This window comes from Myotis lucifugus, unplaced genomic scaffold (genome assembly GCF_000147115.1).
Source record: "Myotis lucifugus unplaced genomic scaffold, Myoluc2.0 scaffold_173, whole genome shotgun sequence".
NCBI classification, from domain to species: Eukaryota; Metazoa; Chordata; class Mammalia; order Chiroptera; family Vespertilionidae; genus Myotis; species Myotis lucifugus.
In genome coordinates, this window is record NW_005871221.1 from 2,332,931 (window position 1) to 2,355,904 (window position 22,974).

A 22,974-nucleotide genomic window follows, 5' to 3' on the forward strand; every position below is an offset into this window, starting at 1 on the left:
GTAACATGTGAGGGCTGAGCAACAAATCTACAAGCTTTCAAGCCTAGTCACCTAGGGAACCCAAGAGAAGTGGCATTGGGAGGCAAGTTTAGTTTTGAGTTTGCAAGTGTGGTGGTGACATCCAGGTGATGATTGTCCTGATAAAAAGAAAATCAGGAATCTTTTTAGAAAGGTTGTTCACCTGTGGCTTTATGCCTTCATTTTGATACAACTAACTGCCAGAAAGAGAGGGGAGACTTAATTGCTGAATCTATTACTGAGGTCTGAATCTAGACAGTTGATTTGGGAAACTTCTGCTAAGGCATCCAAACTTTTTTGATTTGTTAATTGGCCCTACTTGTTTCACTAAGTTTGTTACATAAGTTGCTCTAGGTTGTAAAGCAGCTCGATACAACTGAAATGTTATCCTTTGAGCTTTCCATTGGCTATGGATATCTAAGCATTGTCTGTCTAGTATTCCTTTGAAACCAACAGATGAGAGTTCCCATCTAGTCACCTTGATCACTGTTGAGATCACTTTAATCATGCTATACACCTCTTTCTCCCCTTAGGATTTAGGGGCACGTGGAGGAAGACAAACCTTCTATCCCTAATTAATGGTAGTTAAGGTGTTCGTTGCTAAAACATTTCTTTAACAACCTGCACTTAACAAAATGCCAGAAGATACCAGAAGATTTAGCTGTATTCCAGACAAATTCAAGAACAGATTAAGGTTTGTTTAGATTTATATCCTTTTTAGAGCCTTGTAGCAGGAGAAGTTTTTAACTTGAAGATTACTTAAAAGACAAAATAATTATTTGCAAAATAATGTTGATTAATGTATACAATTTTTATTATAGGCTATTCTATAATGCATATTTATTTTATACTTAATGCATTTTTAATAGTTGAATAAAAAGACATTGAGTTTATTAGTTAAAAACTTATAGTTTCCTTGGCTCATAATGTTGGTGAATAATTTTGGCTCTGACATTATAGGGTCTGTTTTTGTTTTCCAGTAAATAGGAGTTAGTAGAAAGAAGCCAATTATCCTGAAAAGAGAAAATTTCCAGTTTAGGATAACTTATATTTTCAGCTCACTGGAGGTGTGGTGGCTTTTAGTGTGTTAAATTTAGCATATATTGTAGTTAATTTTTAAAAAAATCTATGCAATATTATTTCTACATAAATTGGTTTGCCAAGGATATAAAGTATAACATCTTAAACTTGTGGTGAGACTCTTTTAGCCCTGCTTTGGTCTTTGACAGATGTAGAATTTAAGATATACTGGTATCCAAAGCAGTTAAGAGATTTGCCCCAAATCACATACCTAACTGGTTGCAGAGTTGGGACGAGGAATGGATTTCTTGACCTCCGCGTTTGGGCTCCTTCCACCATGTCAGGCTCCTTTTTTAGAAATGTGGACCAGAAAACCTTGAATGCACTTAGTTTAACTGGTCACATTGCTGGCACTTAATGATGTTTAGTAGGAACAATTAGGGTATTTTTTCCCTTGTTCTTCCGTAAAATACACTTTTTTTTTAGATTAACCATTTTAAACTGAACAACTTAGGGGCATTTTTGATGCAATCACAATACTGACCAACCATGACCCTACCTATTTCCAAAACATTACCTTCACTCCAAAATAAAGCCCCTGGCCCATTAAGCAATTTGAAAAAGTTATTAAGCAATTAAAATAAAAATCTTTACTCTGACAAGGTCAACAATAGCAGTTTGTATTATAGGTCACCCCTAGTGCTTTGCCACCTACCTCCGATTTGCCAATGAGAAATAGAATCCTCTTTATTATTTAGTAGTAGGTATTTTACCTTATAAACAATGGCAACATTACAAAAGAAAGTGTCAGGCACATAATGATTAACAGAACTAATAACAGATTTGCATTATGCAAATTATCTCTAATCTTCACACTAGCTTTTCTGAATGGTTGCTATAGATCAGATGAGAAAACTAAGGCTTGTTCAGTAAGTCCAGAATCACTTATCTGGTAAATTGTGCACCTGGGGTTTGAATCCATGTCTGTTTGATTTCAAAAGTTGGGTGTTCTATTTGCTAAATCTGAGGACTTTAGCATAGCAGTGGTTTTCAACCTTCCTAATGCCGCGACCCTTTAATACAGTTCTTCATGTTGTGGTACCCCCAACCATAAAATTATCTTTGTTGCTACTTTGTAACTGTAATTTTGCTACTGTTATGAATAGTAATGTAAATACCTGATATGCAGAATGTATTTTCATTGTTCGCGACCCCACAGGTTGAGAACCGCTGGATAAGGGACGGGGAGTTGAGTTTGCTGGTTCTTGTAGTAACTGCAGTAGTAGCCACTCTCTCCTGACCAGTTATGATCTGTATTCCATAGGGGAAAAGAAAAATAGGAAAACCCTTGGAACCTTTGGAACTCTCTCATGGACATAATTACAAACAAAGAAGAAACTGCAATGTAGCTTCTGAGATTTGTTCTTAAAAATTCTCTATATTTCCTTTCCATTTATTTTTAGTGAATTATTTCATTTTATTTTTTAAATACGTTTTTATTGATTTCATAGAGGAAGGGAGAGGGAGAGATAGAAACATCAACGATGAAAAAGAATCATTGATCGGCTGCCTCCGCACTGGGGATCGAGCCTGCAACCCAGGCATCTGCCCTTGACCAGAATTGAACTCGGGACCCTTCAGTCTGCAGGCCAATGCTCTATCCACTGAGCCAAACCAGCTAGTACTCATTTGATTTTAAAATCATACATTGATTTGCTTGAGTAGTTAATGACTAGTCTTAACATTACTGGAACTTGGTTGAATTCTCATTTTGAGATACTTTAAAAAAGTGGTGGTTCACTTCCAATGAAAAATAACTCAAATTGTGCTGTTTTGAAGAATTTTTGTAATTACACTTGCCCCTATTAAAAACAAAAAACTAATTTTAGCTTTTTTAAAGTTTGAAAGAACTTTTATTAGGCCAGTTTTCAGTTATTTATTTGAAAGTATCTAGAAGTTACCCTCCTAAACCCGTCATTTTTTCCCCTGTGCTTTGGATGACACCACTTTCTCCTCTGAGTAATAGGAACTAGAGTAATTTGCTTCAATGTGCTGGGCTTGGAGTGAAAAGATGATACCAAGGAAAAGACAGCTTCTTGGCTACTTTGGACAGAAGAGATCTTACCAGGTTTTATGAGCATAATGAGACTATAAGCTATAGCAATAGCAGCCATCTCGTATGTTCTGAGTTTAAGTGTATTGATAGTTATCCAAAGAAATAATAGATTTTTCATAGTGACCTTGTGGCTTTTGCTGGTATCTAAACAGTAGGTACTTCCATAAGTAGATTTCAAGCTTTTAAAAATGCCCCTTGTAACTTGGCTCAAACGTTAACACGTTATTTTTCTGTTTTGACCTAGGGATGAGGTTTCATTCTCTAGAACCAGCAGAAATGTGTCATAAAGAGTACAGGCTTTGGTGTTGGTCAGATTTGTTTCAAATCCTTTCTCTGCCACTTACTAGCTGTAATACCTTCTTTCACCTTTTAACATGAATATAATACCTCACAACTCTGCAGAGTAGGATTAGAGGGTGATGTCTTTAAAGGGCTCAGCACTATGTCTGGCACATACTAACTTGTGTTAAAATTGTAACTGTTGTAGGAAGAAGTCTAAATTTTGGTAGCCTAGACAAATTCCAACGTAATGCAAATACAATAAAACCTCATTTAATAATGAATACTGTTCTGCAATCAATGCATTTTTTCTTGGAAGTGTGTGTGTGCAGGCGCGCGCGCGTGTGCACTGAAGTGCCATGTATCAGTTTTCATGATTTTCTGCAGCTTGTCCTCCTTTTCTCAGAAATGCTTGGCAAATATCTCCATTGATTGTTGTATAATTTACCTCAAAGAATAGATGGTGCTTCCTATACAAGCTAATGATGAGGCATTTGTTCCCCATAGCAGTCCTTCAGTTAGGTCTTTCTGTGTTGCATGCTAATAGATTCTTACCACCTTCAGAGATGTCTGCTTGCTGAATGCCCAAGCTTATGTCAAAGAAGAAAGCTCTGGTGGCCTGGGATTAAGGAAGTACACAGTGCCTGCTTATTTTTATAGTATACTTTATGATGATTATTGATTTTAAAGCATGAAAAGCTGTAGTCTGTTAATTTTACTCATTACTTCCCAATTACTTGTATCTCCTCAATTGTTCTGTTCAGAAAAGTGTAAAGATTAGGTAGGGTTGAGGTTATGATGAATCATAATCCAAGAATATCAGCTATGGATGGGACTCTTTGTAGATCAGCTACACTGATCCTCTTACCTTGTAGATGAGAAAACTGGCTGGTAGAAGTTGTGACTAGCTCAAGGACACAGAATAAGTGACAGGTCTGATTTCCAGTCCAGAGTTGTGAAGGTAACCTGGTGGAGTGGAGAAAACACTGGACTTTGGAGTCATATGGTCCTGGTTTTGATTTCTGATTCGACCATTTATTAACTGTATGATCTTTAGCAAGTACATCTGAGTCTCTTTCTTGCTGTTATACTTTGTTTGCAGGATTATGAGATGTAGGAAAGCACAATGCCTGATATATGCTGTGGGCTCAATAAGTGCTGTCTGTTGTATTGTGCTGTTTTTCTTGATTACTTACAACAGGTCATATGGCTGATTATTCTTTATGAAATGAGAATCAATGAGAATGTTGATATTTTTGCCAAATCTTTCCACTGAAAATCTAAGTAGTTGTTTATTAGAGGAGGACTGCTTACTGCAAAATGAGTGCAAAATATTCACCAAGAGCTTAGTGAATACTGCTCCAAGTTGTACAGTGTTGACATGGTTCTTTCCTGGGAAATTTCTGTATTCCTTAAGTGAAATGGACCTAACATATGGAACACCAAAATCAACCTTTATTTTATTAGACCAGCAGTTCTCAAACTTTTAAACTCAGGACTTCTTCACACTCTTAAAAATTATTGAGGACCCCAAAGATCTCTTATTTATGTGAGTTATATCTGTTGATATTTATATTAGAAATTATATCTGATAAAATTTTATATATTACTATTTAAAATAACTATTGTATATTAACACAGATTGTATACATAAATATATATTTTAAGATTTTAGGTTTTTAAGTTTTTGTTTCAAATTATAAAAGTAATATCTGTAAGTTAAAATAATAGAACCAAAGTAAAAAATGAAATTATTTCACTTTTTTCATATATGCACATCGGTCCCTGCAGTCAAGAATTAGCATGTATTCTTCAAGAACTATTTTTATGTAATTAAAATATTCTCTTCCTCTCTCCTTCCCTCCCTCCCTTATTACAAATGTTGTTTGGTGACTTTTAAAAAATTGTATATATTTAAGGTGTACAGCATGATGTTTTGATATACATATACCTAGTGAAATGATTACTACAGCTGAGCTTTAAACATATCCATCTGTCATATAATACCTTTTTGTGTGTGTGGCAAGAGCACATGAAATCTACTCTCTTAGCAAATTTCTAGTATCCAGTACAGTATTATTAATCATCATGCTTTACAATAGATCTCTAGACATATTCATCCTACATAACTACAACTTTGTATCCTTTGACCAACATCTATCCATTTCCCTCACTTCCCCCAAATGATTTCTTTTTAATGAAAAATAGGTATTTTTCAAAACAAAAAAAATTTAGAAGAGTGAGCATTGCTTTACATTTTTGCAAATCTCATTAATGTGTAACAATAAAAGATAGCTGGGTTTCTGATAGCTACCTGTACATCTGTTGTGGTATGTTCTGGTTGAAGTGTATTATAAAGAAGATTTGGCTTCACACAGATTTGAAGTTGGAAATGTGGAGGAGTATTTTAATAGCTTTTTCATATAATTGGATATTTTCTTTTGATACTATACCAAAACTTGAAAAATGTTAGTTTCTTAATGGAATCTGAAAACAGATTAGTAAACTATTTTATTCTGTCACATAAAAATCCATTTGGTCTGTTACATTTTGAATGGATCTTTTATCATGAATAACATCATGCTTTGGACACTTGGAAAATATTGGTTCACTGAATTATATTGAGCTTCCAAATATGACACATTTCATTACATAATACTACACACATTATGTAGTCTCTGGAAAACTACACTCACGAGAAAATGAGAATTAGAAGGCATATAATGTCTTAGTTCTGCAAAAAGACTTCCAGGAGTCCAGAGAACTGTCGAGTTGGACAAATGGGTAAATTACAGGTAGTGACCAGGTTTGCAAACTGTATAATCTGGAAATTATTTAATGGCATGGATTATTGTACAAGGCCTAAGTCTTAGGAACCATTTTATTCCTTGAATAAAGAGTGGCCTAATTTTGAAAAGCAGTGAATTGGTCATTGAATATCTGAGTGCTTTTTATATATGAGACATTGTATTAAGATGCTACTAAAGATATGCATTATGGAAAAAAAGATTCTTTCTCTTTAGTGTTTTGTAGACTGGCTGTAGAAGCAAAACATAATTTTTGTTTGTTTTTGTTTTTAATCCTCACCTGAGGATATTTTTCCATTGATTTTTAGAGAGAGGGAAAGACAGAGAGAAATATTGATGTGAGAGAAATACATTGATTAGTTGCCTTCTGCACGCACCCCACCAGGGCACAGGCTGGGGAGGAGCCTGCAACTGAGGTCTATGCCCTTGACTGGAATCAACCCGGAACCCTTTGATCTACAGGCCAACACTCTATCCACTGAGCTAAATCGGTTAGGGCTAAAACATAATTTTGTGAAAAGATAACTAATGCAGTGTTCTCTGTAACAAATGTGACATACAATGCTGGGTAGAATATTTTTAAATAGGTGAAATGAGAAAAGTGAGCCCTTAAATGGTTAGTTACTCAAACTACTTAGTAGCTAAGAAGTTGTAGCTGGGATTTGAACGCTGGTCTGCAGAGTGTCTTTACCTTTTCATTTGGGCCATAAGTTAAAGGAAATATTTTTTTGATTGTAGTGAGGATCTTGCAATTTTTCAGATAGCCTATTGTGTTTGTGTTGGAGGGGAATTGGGTGGTAGTTATTCTTCCCTTTTAAATGTATTTATTGGTATTTGGATTCTAAAGCTTATTTTTTTATTGTTATTAAGGCATTTAATCTACTTAATGCCTTTATGAAATTATGGTGAAATAGTAATGAATAAAAAATTTCCAGATCTTTTTTTCCAAGGTGAGGTTTTACTATATTGGTGAGGAATAGTTTGTGGGCTCTTACAGCTTGTTTTAGGTCAAGAATTGACTTACCTTTACTGACTAATACATTGTTCTTTGATTGAATAATATGGTTATAGTTTTTTGAAAGAGTATAGTGGCTTGCAAAGCTTGTTTAAGGGAAAAAAATTCATTTGTACTGGCAGTCAGCCAATATTTTATAAGCTACAATTTTCTTTTGAATAGCTGGTGGTTTGTAGCACATAATTTGTGGTTCTTCTGAACTTGTAAAGAGATTACACATATTTAAAAATGGCCTTATCACTTTAATGTTTTAAGCAATATACAACTGTCAAATTCTGTTATGTTATAGTGTTCTTGTGTTTTTTTAACTTAATTTTCCTGGGCTGAGACTCTATTTTAAATTAATATTTTGTACAGTGTGATTGCCCCACTCCTCCCCCAAACTCAAAATAAACCTAAAACCAAAAACTATTTTGGTAAGTAATATAACAGGCACAGCTAAAGGCAAAGGAAATGTGAATCTCACTACGTCAGTCAGTCTGCCAAATCCTTGCAATATCCATGCTATTCCATTCCTTAACCACTGCTGCCCAGATATGTTGAATTATGTGGTATGTGGGTTTGTTTGGGTGTGTTTAGTGTTCCCGCATGACATTTAGTTTTAAATCAGTTTCTTCTGATGCTGCCACTGCGGCTTTTTTACATGCAGGTGGAAAAGAGCACTTCATTTGATATGCTTCATGTTCTATATACCTTGTTCCTCATGGTTTGTATGTAGGTAGTTAAATTGTCCTGAGATTATTTAAATTTCTTCCTTTTGATTTTAGGTTAAATCTTAAATTGACTATGGTAATCTTTTTGCTTGAAAGATTTTGGAAAGCCAGATTAATAGTTCCATTTTTGTATTTATAGAAGTTTCATAGATAAAAATGAACGTAGCATTCAACTTCAATAACAGTCCATCTGTATAATTTTGTCACTTCAAGAATGTTACAGCCCTAGCCTGTTTGGCTCAGTGGATAGAGCATTGGCCTGTGGACTAAAGGGTCCCGGGTTCAATTCCGGTCAAGGGCACATGCCCGGGTTGCTGGCTCGATCCCCAGTGGGGGGCGTGCAAGAGGCAGCCAATCAATGAATCTCTCTCATCATTGATGTTTTTATCTCTCTCTCCCTCTCCCGTCCTCTCTGAAATCAATGAAAATATATTAAAAAAAAAAAAAAAGAATGTTACATAAATGGAATCATGCAGTATGGAAACTTTTAAGATTGGCTTTTTTCACTTAGCTTAATTCCATTGAAATCTAAGTTGTTGCATATGTCAATACTTTGTTGTTCTTTATAGCTGAGTAGTATTCCATGTCAGGCAGGTCTGTCACTGTTTCTTTAGTCATCACCTGTTGAAGGAAATTTGGATTGTTTCCAGTTTTTAGCTATTAGCAATAAAGCTGATGTAAACATTCATATATATAGGCTTTTGTGTGGTCATAAATTTTCATTTTTCTGGGATTAATGCCCAAGAGGGCAACTGCTGGGTTGTATGGTAAATGCATTTTTAGTTTTGTAAGACATTACTGTACTTTTTCAGAGAGGCTGTAGCATTTTACATTCACACTAGCAATGTATGAGTGGTTCAGTTTTTCCACATCTTCACCAGCATTTGATTTTGTTACTGTTTTTTGTTTTTATTTTTTAATATATTTTTTGTTGATTTCAGAGAGGAAAGGGAAAGGGAGAGAGGAATAGAAACATCATTGATGAGAGAGAATCATTGGTCAGCTGCCTGCTGCACATGCCCTACTGGGGATCAAGCCTTTAAGCCTGCAATCTGGGCATGTACCCTGACCGGAAATCAAACCATGACTTCCTAGTACATAGGTCGATGCTCAACCACTTAACCATACCAGTCAGGCTTTTTTTTTTTTTTTGTAAACAGAAGTATTTATTTCCTTTTTTTTATACCAGTGTATTTTTTATAATTATATATATTTATTGTTGACAGTATTATAGATGTCTCCCATTCCCCGCCTACCCCTTTTACACCACTCCGTCCAGCCCCTACTCACCTCCCCACCCAGGACTTCACCACACTATTGTCTGTGTCCATGGGCTATGCATATCCTGTATAATAAAAGCCTAATATGATAAGTGTCCAGTCATCCGGTCGTCCGTTCAAACAAAGCAAATATGCTAATGATATGCTAAGGCCACTCAACTGCTCACTATGACGTGCACTGACCACCAGGGGGCAGATAGTTGACTGGTCGACCAATCACTATGATGTGCACTGACCATCAGTGGGTAGACGCTCTGACTAGTAGGTTAGCTGGGGTCCAGCCGATCGGGACTGAGTGAGAGGCTGGACATGCCCTGAAGCCCTCCTGTGGTCCCTCCCTGGCTGGCCAACCTCCTGCGTACCTCCTTGGCCCTCAGCCTGGCCTGCTCCCTCTCGCAATCCGGGACCCCTTGGGGGATGTTGGAGAGCTGGTTTTGGCCCAATCCCGCAGACCAGGCCAAGGGGCCCCACTGGTGCACAAATTCATGCACCGAGCCTCTGGTATGTATATAAATTCTTTGGTTTATCTCTTTGTCCCCTTGCCCCCACATTGAGGTATGTCAGTCTGTTCCATGCCTCCATGCTTCAGGTCTTATTTTTTTTTTTTTTTTTTTTTTTTTTTCCATCCAAAAAAAGGGAGATTCTTTATTCAAAGTCATTACTCAGATTCTTCAAGCCCCAGCCCAGAGGGGGCAGCCCTCCCTCCCCTCTCCCCTCACCCCACCCCTGAGCCAAAGCGAGGGGAATGGAAAATGAGAAGCCAAGAGGGCCCCTGCCAGGGCAGGCTGCCTCCAGTGTGTGGTGAGCCCAGTCCAGCTGCAGCAGGGTGGCAGCTGCCACCGACCCCTCCCTATAAATTAAGTCTCTGCAGCCACAGCTGTGGGGAGGCGTGTTTGTGGAAGGGAGGCCCAAAGGCTGCGTCGCTGACCCCAGGCGTGGAATGGATTGAGAGGTCAGGGGAGGAGAGGTATGAAGGAGGAGGAAGACGCCCTAAATTTTGGTCCCGGGGGAAAAGAGGAGGCCAGTTGGTCCAGTTTCTGTGTGTTTGGAGAAGGGAATGTATCAGTAAGCACAGGGGGGGAGGCCACCATGGGGCACCCCCAGAGGAGATGCGCCAGGCCAGGCCCTCCCCCTGGCAGAGAGGAGCCTGAGGGCTCCAGGGGCTCTTGGGAATGTCACTGCTAAAATATATATTTATATATATTAACCATCCAAGGAGGGGCAGGAGCGGGGCGGGGAGCGGATCAGAGGATCTGGCGTGGCATCCCATAGCCGGTCATGCCCGCCTGAGACGCCCCGCGGTTGGTGCCCATCTGTAACCCAATCACGTTCTTGCCCTCTTGCAGCTGGTTGTCTGAGAAGTTCCGGGGGTTCTCCTTGGACTTCTTAGGAAACCAGTTGGGATCCCCAGAGAAGAGGCCATCATCCCGGGCTACTGCCAGCCCACCCAGGTTCATCAGCGTCCGCTGCACGCAGGCCATGTTCTTTCCTTCCCAGAGGTCCACCGTCTGGAAGATGTCGGTGGTGTTGATGCCGTAGCGCTCGGCTGCTTGCAGGAACTGAGAGATCTGCTCCATCTGCTTGAAGGCCATGGTGGAGGCCTGGATCTTCTTCACTGGGGCCTGCCCCTCTGGGTACAGCCCGTTAATGAGCTCACACAGCACCGTGCCATCCTTGAGCCAGTTCTGGAAATTCTCCCGCCCGGGCTGGGGCCGGCCCACATCCTTGCGGCACTGGGTGGTGATCCACTGGATCAGGATCTGCTCCAGGTCTGCATCGTACTGTTTCTCAATCTTCTGCTGCACCTCGCGGCTCAGACCGTAGGCAGGTCCCCTGTTGGCCATTCTGAAGGGTGGTGGTGGCTGTGGGGAGCGTCGGGCGGGCAAGAGAGCGCGCACTGCGGACGGGGCTGCAGGGCGAATCTTCAGGTCTTATTTTGTTGGTCAATTCATTTTGTTTATTAGAGTCCACAAATAAGTGAGATCATGTGATATTTGTCTTTCTCAGATTGGCTTATTTCACTTATGTGTCATGTCTTAAGAACTCTTGACTTACTTATGTGTCCTAAAGTTTTTCTCCTGTTATTTTTTCCCTAAAAGTTTTTATAGTTTTACATTTAAGTCTGTGATCCCCTTTGAATAGTTTTTTATATAAAGTATGTATTTTAGATCAAAGTTTTTTTCTTCTTTTTGGGCCTGTGGATGTTCAGTTCCTCCAACATCATTTGCTGATAAGGCTATCCTTCCTCCATTGAATTGCTTTTTCACCTTTGTCAAAACTCAATTGGGCATGTTTGTGTGGATCTATTTCTGGATTCTCTATTCTGTTCCATTGATCTATGTGTCTATTCTGCCAGTACCACACAATCTGATTACTGTATCTACATAAGAAATCTTTAAATTGGGTGGAATGATTCCTCCTTTTTCTTCTCTTTTCAAAATTGTGTTAGCAATTCTAGGTCTTGATAGGAATTTCATTAAATTGATAGACCAATCTGGGGAGGATTGACAACTTTATTATGGTGCATCTCTACCATTGGATTTAATAGAAGTTGTTTTGTAGAGACAGTAGTCAAAGTACATAAATTAGATAGAGATATTTGTTAATAACTAGCAAAATGTCAACTTTAACCCCCCCCCCCCCCTTTTCTGGTGCTAAAAACCACCATTAATAGAGCAATGGAAATGGAAGCAATTGTTCATTTATTCATAAGCTAGAGGCCTGGTGAACGAAATTCATGCAGGGTAGTGTCCCTAGGCCTGGCCTTCCTGCCTCCCCACCTCCTCTTTCCCTCACTCCCTTAGCGCCCCTCTGCAGCTGCTGGTTGCCTGCCATGTTCCGCGCTGCCCCCTGGTTGTCAGCGCACACCATAGCAAGCAATCGAACTCCTGTTCTGGTTGAACTCCCAAGCAGACGATTTGCATATTAGCCTTTTTTATACATAGATATATTCACTTAATATTCTATGAGTGTCTGTTGTGGGCCAGTCACTTATTTAGTCACTGGAATACATTGGTAAATAAGACAGGCAATATCCCTACTATCATTGACTTTATGTTTCTGTGGGGAAAAGATAAATAATCAAATATATCATTTGGGTTTGCAGAAAATTAAAGTAGGTGGGTATTAAAATACGAGAGTGATAGCCTGGCTGGTGTGGCTTAGTTGGTTGAGTGTCATCCCTTGCATGGGTTAGATTCCCAGTCAGGGCACATGCCCAAGTTTTGGGCTCAATCCCTGGTGGGGGTGCATGTGGGAGGCAAACAATCAGTGTCTGTCTGTCTGTCTCTCTCTCTCTCTCTCTCAAAATTACTAAAGACATACTTTTTTAAAAAGATGCCTTTATTTTAAAAAGATAAGAGAGTGATGGAGTGGCTACTTGATTGAGATCTCATTTGTGGTTAGGTCTGAATGTTACGGAAGAGTCAGCCTTAGGAAGAAAAGGGATAAGACTTTTTCAGTCAGAGTGAGTCCAGTGGTACAGTGCAAGGACACAATGGGCATGTGGGAGGAAGGGAAAGGAATATCCAGTGATTGGAGTGTAATGGGAGAGGGGGAGAGGGCAGGATGAGATAGAGATACAGAGATAGATAGTAACAGAGGTGTTCAATGAGTACTCAGAGGTCAGATCAGCTGGGACTTCTTAAGCCAGGGTGAGGAGTATGATTTTTATGCTGAGGGTGATGAGAAGACATCAGAAGATTTTGAATAGGGGAGTAAAAAGGTTTGATGTTTTAAATGATGACTCAGTTGTTGTATGGAGAAAGGATTGTACGTATGGGCCAGAATAAAAGCAGGAATATGAATTAGGCTGTTTCAGTTCAGGTAAAAGATGATGCTAGGAAAGGATTCAGGATATATTTTAGAGGTAGAATTAATTAGGATATGTTGACAGGGCTGACTTGTTTCCTTTTAGAGCTTGGATGGATGGTTATTGGTGTTTAGTGAGATGAGTAAGAGTTGGGAGAGGAGTAGGTTTAGAGGAAAATAATTCATAGTTCTGCTTTCATAATTTATTTTCATTGATAGCAGACATTAATTGGATAGACAAATCTAGAGCCTTGGTAGAGAACCGGATTGTAGGTATAGTATGGTGATCTGTCTATAGACATTTAGAGTCATGAAACTGGGATAGGCCATTTAGAAGAAAGTGTGATGAAAAGCAAGGGGGCCTAGGACAGAGCCTTGGACCACTGGAGCTTTATAGGGTCTGGAAGAAGTGGAGGCAGAGCCAGCAAAGACTAAGGTTTAGCCATTGGTGCCTGTCTCTTTTTAGTTTGCACCCTTGAATTCATTAAGTTGAAAATATTAAAGAAAATACACTACCCTAAGGTTTCGTTTGGTGTGGTGAATAAATAATAGAATTTTTATATGCCTAACAGTGTAATCCTATATAATAAAAGGGTAATATGCAAATTGACCCTAACAGCAGAAAGACTGGGAATGACTGGTCACTATGACACACACTGACCACCAGGGGGCAGATGCTCAATGCAGGAGCTGCCCCCTGGTGGTCAGTGCACTCCCACAGGGGGAGCTCTGCTCAGCCTCAAGCCAGGCTGACAGCTGCCAGCACAGCCGTGATGGCGGGATCCTCTACTGCCTCCTCAGTAGCGCTAAGGATGTCCAACTGCAGCTTAGGCCTGCTCCCCGCTGGCAAGTGGACATCCCCCAAGGGCTGCCGGGCTGCCAGAGGGATGTCTGACTGCCAGCTTAGGCCTGATACCTCGGGGAGCGGGCCTAAGCCAGCAGGTGGACATCCCCTGAGGGGTCCCAGACTATGAGAGGGCACAGACCGGGCTGAGGGGACCCCCCCCCCAGTGCACAAATTTTTGTGCACCAGGCCTCTAGTGGTTTTAATAAGAAAAGTCATTATACAGTCAAACTTCAGTTCTCAAATGTCTCCCATCTTGAACAATTCGGTTCTTGACCCCACAACACTTTCATGCTATTACCTGTAATTGTGCTGTGAATATTTTCATGCTTTTTTGCTTTTGTTGCTGCTTATTATTAAGTAACCATCGGTCCTAAGAAGGTTAGAGATAGCAGCAAAGTGAAAAGGAAAGTTGTGAGAATAACGATATATTGCATATAAGAAAGGTTAAAATGGAATCATTTGAGGGTCTGGAATGGATTACGGAATCCAACTTACATTATTTTAATGGGAAAAATGATTATATTTTCAAACAAATTGCTTTGAATGAATTAAGTTCGAGAAACTGAGGTTCCACTGTATTTAAAGCAATTGAGTAACTACTCTGGGTCTAGCATAATGCTAAAATTAGGGAAGACAACAAAAGAAATGTAAAAAAAAATAGACCTTTCATTGAACTTTGCTACAAAGCAAAGTAAAAAATAATAATAAACTGTAAGCTATGGCAGTTGGAGAGGATTTATTGGAGGAGTTGGGACTTGAAGAATATGTAGGACTTAATTAGGCAGAGAACAACAAGTCAAGGTAATAGAATAAGGTATGGTGGAAAGAAAATCAGCTTTTCGGTTAGAAGAGCTGATTTGAATGTGGACTTTCACTTAATAGCCTTGTGACATGACAGGGCTGCTGTGAAGATGAAAATTGTGTTCATTGCTTCATCTCTAGTGGTAATGTACTAGTTCTCGTGTTGGGTGGCTGGTTCACAGATACTCATTTTTTAAACTTCATAATTCTTATCAATAGTGCCTAGCTAACTGTGAGGCATTCAGTAAATTATAGGTGGTGATTACTATTACTTTGCTCCAGCTGTAAGAATAACATAGCAAAAGGAGATGACAATGCCTGCCCTGCAGGAATTTTGCTTTCAGTGATTAGTCCTACTATGAATATGAATGCAAAGCAGCCTGTGCCCTAGTGTCTGAATTTGTAGTACAGTTACAAATAAAGAGGTTGGGGAAGGCATCTTTGTTGGGCCTCATTGTGGCAATGAAACAAATGTGGCCTAGGAAAAAGAGTAAGATTTGCAGGGAGGGCAGGCTAGGCATTCCACACTGAGAGAACTTTTATTTCATTTTTTTGACTTGTTTTATTTTATTTTACGTATTGTTTATTTTAGGGGTAGCAAAGCATAAATGTTACTGCCACTGCTGAGGAAATCATTAGTAACACTTAAAGATTCTCATTCTGAAACTTTTATAATGTTATAGTTGAATTTACCTTTTTCCCTGTACAGTTTATTTAAATTATGCCTGCTCTCTAGATGGCATTATAGTGTAGAATTTATTTTTGGAGTGTATTTTTTTAAAAATATGCAATTGCTTTTATGATATACATAGGTTTAATGTCTGTTATGGGTTTTCTCTTTTATGTATACAAATAATAAAGCTCTCTCTATTTTATGTTGTAAGATTTATTGTTAGAAAGGTAGGGCAGTTTTCTGAAATGTCCTTGGTTAGTCTCTCTTCACATGTTTAGATTATTTGGATCTCAACTGTTTATAATTCATGTGCATATGTGGGATGCTAGGATGACTTTTTGTTTTGGAAAACAGAGGCATCAGAATTTCTGTACAGCCTGTGCTGAAATAGGGTTGTCTTAATACAATGCACTCTTCTCTCTTGGTCACTGTCATGGTTTGTAAATAGCTAGATCCTAGGTCATACTGCTTTTCTGCAGCTGTCTTCCTTGGTTACTGGAAGTTAGATGCTTTTCATTTTTTTTAAGTGAATCTGGTTGAATTGCATATCTACTAGAATATGTTGCATCACAAGCTAGGTGGTTCAAAGCATTGCAGTAGCCTTCCTTATTGATACATGATCAGCTCAGTGGAATTGTGTAGTATTATGATGAATTTTATAATTTTAATAGTAAAAGTTAACATTTACTTTAGTGCTTTTGTGCCATGCACTCTGCTAAGCAGCTTTAAACATGGAATTTTTCCATTTAAATGTTTAACAACTAGTTGAGGTGAGTACTGCTTTTATTTCCACTTTACATGTTAGACGGAGGTTGATTTGCTATCCCAAGGTTACACACTTAGAAAGTGGTGGAGCAGGGATTTGAACCTAAGCAGTCTGAATTTAGGGCCTATTCTCTTATCCACTGTGCTTTACAGTCTTCTCAGATAATGTCTTTTTGGGAAACTGTCATATTAGGAATTTTATCTTTTATGTGCTACCTTGTGTGAGGCTTTGGAAGCTATTAAGTTCCTGTTAGGGATTTTATAGTTACACTAATCATCTCGTGTGAGGGGTTGGCCACTGTATTAGTTAAGGAACCCTAGCTGTTGAATACATTGGCTAAAACCCCAAAATACAGTGCATAATAGTCTAGAGCAGGTATCCATATCAGTATGTGGCTCACTTTTTTACAGGCATTTAGTGACCTTAGGCCAGCCGTGGGCAAACTACGGCCCGCTGGCCGGATCCGGCCCGTTTGAAATGAATAAAACTAAAAAAAAAAAAAAGACCGTACCCTTTTATGTAATGATGTTTACTTTGAATTTATATTAGTTCACACAAACACTCCATCCATGCTTTTGTTCCGGCCCTCCTGTCCAGTTTAAGAACCCATTGTGGCCCTCGAGTCAAAAAGTTTGCCCACCCCTGCCTTAGGCCCTTGCTGATACTAGGAGGTAAGGTGTATTTTGAGTATTTCATCCTTGTTGAAATGTTCTTCATGAAGTGCATTTTTAGCAGTAGAATTTGGGGTAAATCTAATTTAGGATTGGAAGTTGTGGACTGTGGCAGAATGTTAAGTATTTATACAGATGGATTACTAATCAGAAAGTTAAGGTGGAGACTTCTACACATTCCTATTTTAATATAACAAAAGCAGCAAGCTCATTCTGGTTGACTTTTTTTTTTTCTTTCTTGAAATCCTATCTTGTTGGGCACTCTATTCCTAAATTATTTCAGAAGAGGTGACTTTAGTACAGTTGAATTTTAATAGATAGAAGTAGCATGGTTTAAATTTATTTTCCATGTAGCAAACTAGCCTTCCAACATTCCTTACAGCATTAGTTTTGCCATGAAGGGGACACAAAGAAATACCATTCTGTTTGCATTTGGTTGATGACCTATATATAGCTTTCTGGGATAACAGTGTATTTCCCTGAAGTTGTACCTTAAGTGATCCAGTCTTTTCATAGATTTTTCGTTTTATGACAAGATATCAATAGAAATACAGTGGCTGCACCATAAACTCACTAAAGCCTAATTGAGGTCTTTATAAAACACAGACTAGCATTCCTTGAATGCTTTTGTAAGAATAAATATAGTTACACATATCTCCTGTAATCCATTACTTTAACATATGCACTTTAACAGACTAAAAAAGTAGACCGAATTTTTAAAGAAGGGTTTATTCTCTAACTTCTGCAGCTTTGTTATTCACTTTTTGGAAGAGTACTTGTAAAATTTTGGCCTCTACCACAGGCAAGAAATGCAGGCAAGTGTCCTGCTAAAATTCTGTTTGCACCTCTTTATTTGCCTAAAACAATGGGACAGCACTTTCAGCCCATCTTAATGAAGTTTAGTTACAGTGAATTATGACATTTGAACCCTGGTCATAGTGTTATTTTTGTATTCACTTGTATTTTATACCTGAATGCCTAGAACCAAAAACATTAAACCAGTTGGACAAATACAAAATATGTAAGCTAAGATGAGGCACTTCATGTCATATTTCTGTAAAATAAAAACAACAACAACCACACAACAAAAATTACCAACTCCGGAGGGGGATTTAAGACTATAAAAGGAGGATGGAAAGAGCACTGGGCACTTTCAGTCATGAGTCCAGGGTTTAGTCTGAGCTTTGCTAATAGTTGTTTGGTGACCTTGGGCAAAATACTTCAGCTATTTGGATCTTGGTTTCCTCTTTTGAGAAATAAGGAGCTTGTAGTCTTTTTGACCAGTTTTAGCTGTCTGTGATTCTTTATCTTCTAGCTAGAGGCCCAGTGCACGAAATTCGTGCACAGGGGTGTGTGTCCCTCAGTCCAGCCTGCACCCTCTCCAATCTGGGACCCCTTGGGGGATGTCTGACTGCCGGTTTAGGCCTGATCCCGCAGTCGGATAACCCTCTCATAATCCGGGACTGCTGGCTCCTAACCACTCGCCTGCCTGCCTGATTGCCCCTAACTGCTCTGCCTGCCAGCCTAATAGCCCCCTAACTGCTCCCCTGCTGGCCTGATTGACGCCTAACTGCTCCCGTGCCAGCCCGATCGCCCCCAACTGCCTTCCCCTGCAGGGCTGAGGGGACTGGGGGACTCCTTCTTGATGAGGTGGGGCTGAGGGGACTGGGGGACTCCAGCTGGATGAGGTGGGGCCGAGGGGACTGGGTGCTGCCATCTTGTGGCTGTGGGTGCCGCCATCTTGTGAGGGGGTGATTTAGACAATTAGCATATTCCCTCTTTATTGGCTGTGGGCATCGCCATCTTGTGAGGGCATGATGGTCAATTAGGATATTCCCTCTTTATTAGATAGGATTCTTATTCTCCTGATGTGTTTTTCTGACTTGTCAAGAGAAGGTTAACTATATATCTGCTAGCTCTTTTTCTTTTGTCTTGATGAATGGTCTTGATAATAGAAAACACAATTTGAATTATTCTATCTAACTAAACTAGTTTTAAAGGAGGCATGAAATTGGAAGTATTTGGTTTTACATTTTAATTGTACCTCATTGCTGTCACTATGAAACAAGTTTGTGAACTGGGAAGACAGACAAAACACTTTGAAAACTTAATCAGTGAAAGGAAATCACCCAGGTACCTATCTATCTTTTAAAGTTTTTTGAATTTCCATTTTAATGCAGAGGGCAATATCAGTTAATGAATGTATTGCATATGGACTTTTTTTCATATAAGTCAGTGCAATTGCTGTTATATTCTTCTCTAAGCATCTTAACGCAAAGAAGTTTAATTGTACCATGAACAGATATATTCTACAAGTAGTTCACCCTAAACAATTAACATTTTCTTTTGCTTTATCACATATCTGTCCATCTATTTATCCCACTGTCCATCTATAAATTCATATTATTTTTTATGTATTTCAGAATAAGTTGCAGACATCTTTACACTTTGTTCCTTAGCAGTTCGACATACAAACTATTAGCTGGAGTTTAATACTTGTTTATACTTTTTAGAAGTGTGGCATGGATGGCAGTCATTAATTGAGCACTTGACATTTTCTAGGGTCTGTGCTAATCTGGCAGATAGATGAAAGACACAGCTTTTGCCTTCATGATGCTAAGGCAAAATAGACATATGTGTAAGAAAGTAAATTCAGTATTGTACCAGTACTTGGATCTTTTAGTTGCAAATAATAGAAACCAGCAGTATCTAAAGATACATGTCTTGCTTTCAGAACTCAAGGACAGAAATTCAGAGGGGCTTTAGGAAGGACTGGAACCAAAACCTGGAAGGCCCACAGGACTGTCTCCTCTTCTCTCTTTCACTCTGCCCATCTGTTCATTCTTTTCTCTGAAGATCTGCTTTCTCCTCTCTTTAGTACATATGGTAGAATATGCATCTCCTCTCTCCCAGCCTTGCTTTTAGTCTCAGCCACACAGACTCTAATTTTCTAATTTTGGTTCCAAATTCCTGGAAGGTAGAATCTGATTGGCCCAGCCCTGGTCCAGCTATGCTTGAGGGCAGTCTTTCGAAGTACATATTGCCTGTTGGAAACCTATTTTTGTGGATGCAGCAAAGTAGGGAGGATAGAATAGATAGTTCCCAGAGCAAATATGGGACTATTGTGAGTTTGACATTGAAAAATGTTTCTAGCTATAAGTGTGTGCTAAATAAGTCTATAGAGAAGAATAGGAGTATCAGAGAAGGGGAATGAATCACTATTTAGGGGTGAAGTGGGGGTTAGACACAGCTTCCTGGAGAAAGTAATGGCTGAGTTGGGTTTTGAGAGAGAAATTCAACTATAGCAGTAGTAAGGAAGGATATGCTTTACAGAAGAGCAGCAGTGAAAAGATAGGAAATAGCATAATGTTTTTAGGTAATGATAAGCACATTAGTACATTTGTAGTATAACTTTTGTAGTGGGGGCAGGTTTGTTAGAGGGGAGGGGAGGAGAAAGAGAGCGAGACACACAGAGAGAGAAAGAAAGAGAAAGATATGGGAAGCCAGGAAGAGTAGGTGACAGTCAGATTTGTTTCCTTAAGAAATCATTTCATTGGGTGGACTGGAGGCACTTACATTCTACTGAGAATATGGAGTAAGAAAATGGCAGCAAAACAGAAGAGGGAAGATATTTAGGCAGTAAAATACTTAGTACTTGGATTTATTGGATGTAGAGGGAGAAGGTGAAACCCTGATCATCTGACCTGGGTGACTAGGTGAATTGGAGTACCAGCCAAGATAAGAAATATAGGAGACTGAGTTGCTGTTCGTAGTATATTTCTTGATCTGGCTGTTAACTATAATTATAAGGGCACTTTTTTATAGGAATATTCAATTGTGCTTATATGTTTTATGCATTTTTCTATATGTAAGTTATATTTCACAGTCTAAAATGTAAAAGAACAAAAAACAGGAGAAAATATGTTTGGGAAATAGATGCTGACTTTAGAATTGGACTTTTGCATGAGGGGTGTCCATTCAACGCCCCCAGATGGAGGTGTGTAGACAGCAGTTAGATACGAAATCGGAAGTACAGGAGAGACATATGGATGCCAATACAGAGGAAGGGATTAGATTAGGTCTGTAGTTGTCAAGCATGGCTGTATATTAGAATCTTGGAGAGTTTCAAAAAGTACTGATAACCTAGATTCCATCCCAGACCAATTACATTGGTTTCTGGGGGTGCTTAGACATAGCACCTAGCTTGAAAAGGTCCCTGTGGTTCTTAATTTAATGCCCAGAGATGTAATTCCTGTGTTATAGGAAGATCGCTTGTTACCTACATTCAATAACTGAGAACTCAATTTAGAACTCAATATAGGTTTATCTTATTTTTACATAATTCTTATGCCTTGTGCTTTTCTCCCAGTAATACCTAAAAGTTTAAAAAGTATGCTTTTTTTTTTCATGAGTGCAGGGCACACATTTCAAATTTTATTGCACTTTCCACGACCATTGGTTGAGTCCTGCTGGGCTGTGTCCAGGGCTCTGGACAGCAGGATGTGGAAGGTGATGCTATGCAGTAACCCATTCCCGCGGAGGGGCTGCCCGAGGGAACCCACTATGATAACCTAGTTGCAATGGTTGGGAAAACCCATCGAGGACTGAACCCCGCCCTCGGTGGCAGTCAGGCCTTTCAGCCCTGTCTCCACACCGCCTCCTGGATGCTTCCCACAAACAGGGAAAAGTATGCTTTTTGTTAAAATAATGATGTACATTTGTTCTTGAAGAAAACTGTGTAGAAGATGTAAACAGTTTGTTAAAACAATTTTAAAACAAGCTTTCCTTTGATGAAATGGCTATGTCTCCTCTAATTCCAATTACTAATAGGGTATAGTCTGCAGCCAAACATAGAAAATTGTCTCATCAGCTGCAGTGTCTTTGAATAGTAAATATGAAGGACAGTGGTTGGTAAATTAATTGTGTGTGTTATAGTCTGAAAGGCAGACAGCTGTAAATGGTGAGAAATTGTGTCTGATGTATGTGATAGGGAAAGGACAATTGCTCACTTGTCTGTCTTTTCATTCCCTCACTGAATGGCTTTATAATTGACTAGAGGCCCGGTGCACAAAAATTTGTGCACTCGGGGGTGGGGGGCCCCTCAGCCCGGCCTGTGCCCTCTCGCAGTCTGGGACCCCTCGGGGAATGACCACCTGCTGGCTTAGGCCTGCTGCCCGGGGGATTGGGCCTAAGATGGCAATCAGACATCCCTCTGGCATCCTGGCAGCCCTCGGGGGATGTCCACTTGCCAGCGGGGAGCAGGCCTAAGCTGCAGTTGGACATCCTTAGCGCTGCTGAGGAGGCAGGAGAGGCTCCCACCACCAAGGCTGTACTGGCAGCCATCAGCCTGGCTTGTGGCTGAGCAAAGTTCCCCCATGTGGGAGCGCACTGACCACCAGAGGGCAGCTCCTGCATTGAGCGTTTGCCCCCTGGTGGTCAGTGTGTGTCATAGTGACCAGTCCTTCCCAGTCTTTCTGCTGTTAGGGTCAGTTTGCATATTACCCTTTTACTATATAGGATAGAGGCCTGGTGCACGGATGGGGGCCGGCTGGTTTGCCCTGAAGGGTGTCCCAGATTAGGGTGGGGTCCCGGTGGGGTACCTGGCCAGCCTGGGTGAGGGACTGATGGCTGTTTGCAGCTGGTCACACCCCCTTCAGGGTGGGGGTCTCTACTGGGGTGCCTGGCCAGTCTGGATGAGGGGCTGAGGGCCGTTTTCAGGCTGGCCAGTGCAGTGACTGAAGCTCCCAGCCTCTCCTTTTTTTTCTTTTTTTTAATTCTGAGATTTATTTACCTTCTATAATTGAAACATTGTTGCTGTCACTGGCGCTCCCAGCTCTGAGGCCGCGGCCGGCTGAAAGCAGGTATCTGGGGTTTGTTTAACTTCTATAATTGAAACATTGTTGCTTTAGGGCTCAGAGCCGGGCCACGGCAGGCGGGGAACCTTGGCTTCCTCCATTACTGGAGCACGCCAGCCTCATGTTTGCTTCAGCTGCGTGGCTGCCGGCCGCCATCTTTGTTGGCAGTTAATTTGCATATCGCCCTAATTAGCCAATGGGAAGCGTATCGGAGGTACGGTTAATTACCCTTTTTGTCTTTTATTAGATAGGATTAGGGCCCTGTATCTATCAATAAGTATTTATTAGCACCTGGAATATGCC

The 22,974-nt window shown here is 39.9% G+C and overlaps 2 protein-coding genes across 13 annotated transcripts in view; one reads left to right on the plus strand and one right to left on the minus strand.

The window, feature by feature from the left end:
* The first annotated feature begins 583 nt into the window (after nucleotides 1-583).
* The window catches only part of STRBP (spermatid perinuclear RNA binding protein), a 126,741-nt gene continuing 104,350 nt past the window's right edge, over nucleotides 584-22,974 (plus strand). For 6 of the 12 annotated variants that reach the window (XR_002831089.1, XM_023760163.1, XM_023760165.1 and 3 more), the window contains exon 1: nucleotides 586-712. The gene's annotated coding sequence lies outside the window, so the exon portion shown is untranslated. Of the gene's footprint in view, nucleotides 713-22,974 lie in introns of all 12 variants that reach the window. The other 6 variants (XM_014462215.2, XM_023760158.1, XM_023760159.1 and 3 more) reach the window with 3 other exon arrangements.
* On the minus strand, nucleotides 9,874-11,165 carry LOC102442269 (transgelin-2). Its single transcript, XM_006096279.3, has one exon. It carries the CDS (start codon nucleotides 11,090-11,092, stop codon nucleotides 10,493-10,495), a length of 600 nt encoding a protein of 199 aa, XP_006096341.1. The 5' UTR covers nucleotides 11,093-11,165; the 3' UTR covers nucleotides 9,874-10,492.

Coding starts and splice junctions, on each gene's coding strand:
- LOC102442269 (XM_006096279.3), bottom strand. CDS start 11,092: ATGGCCAACAGGGGACCTGCCTACGGTCTGAGCCGCGAGGTGCAGCAG.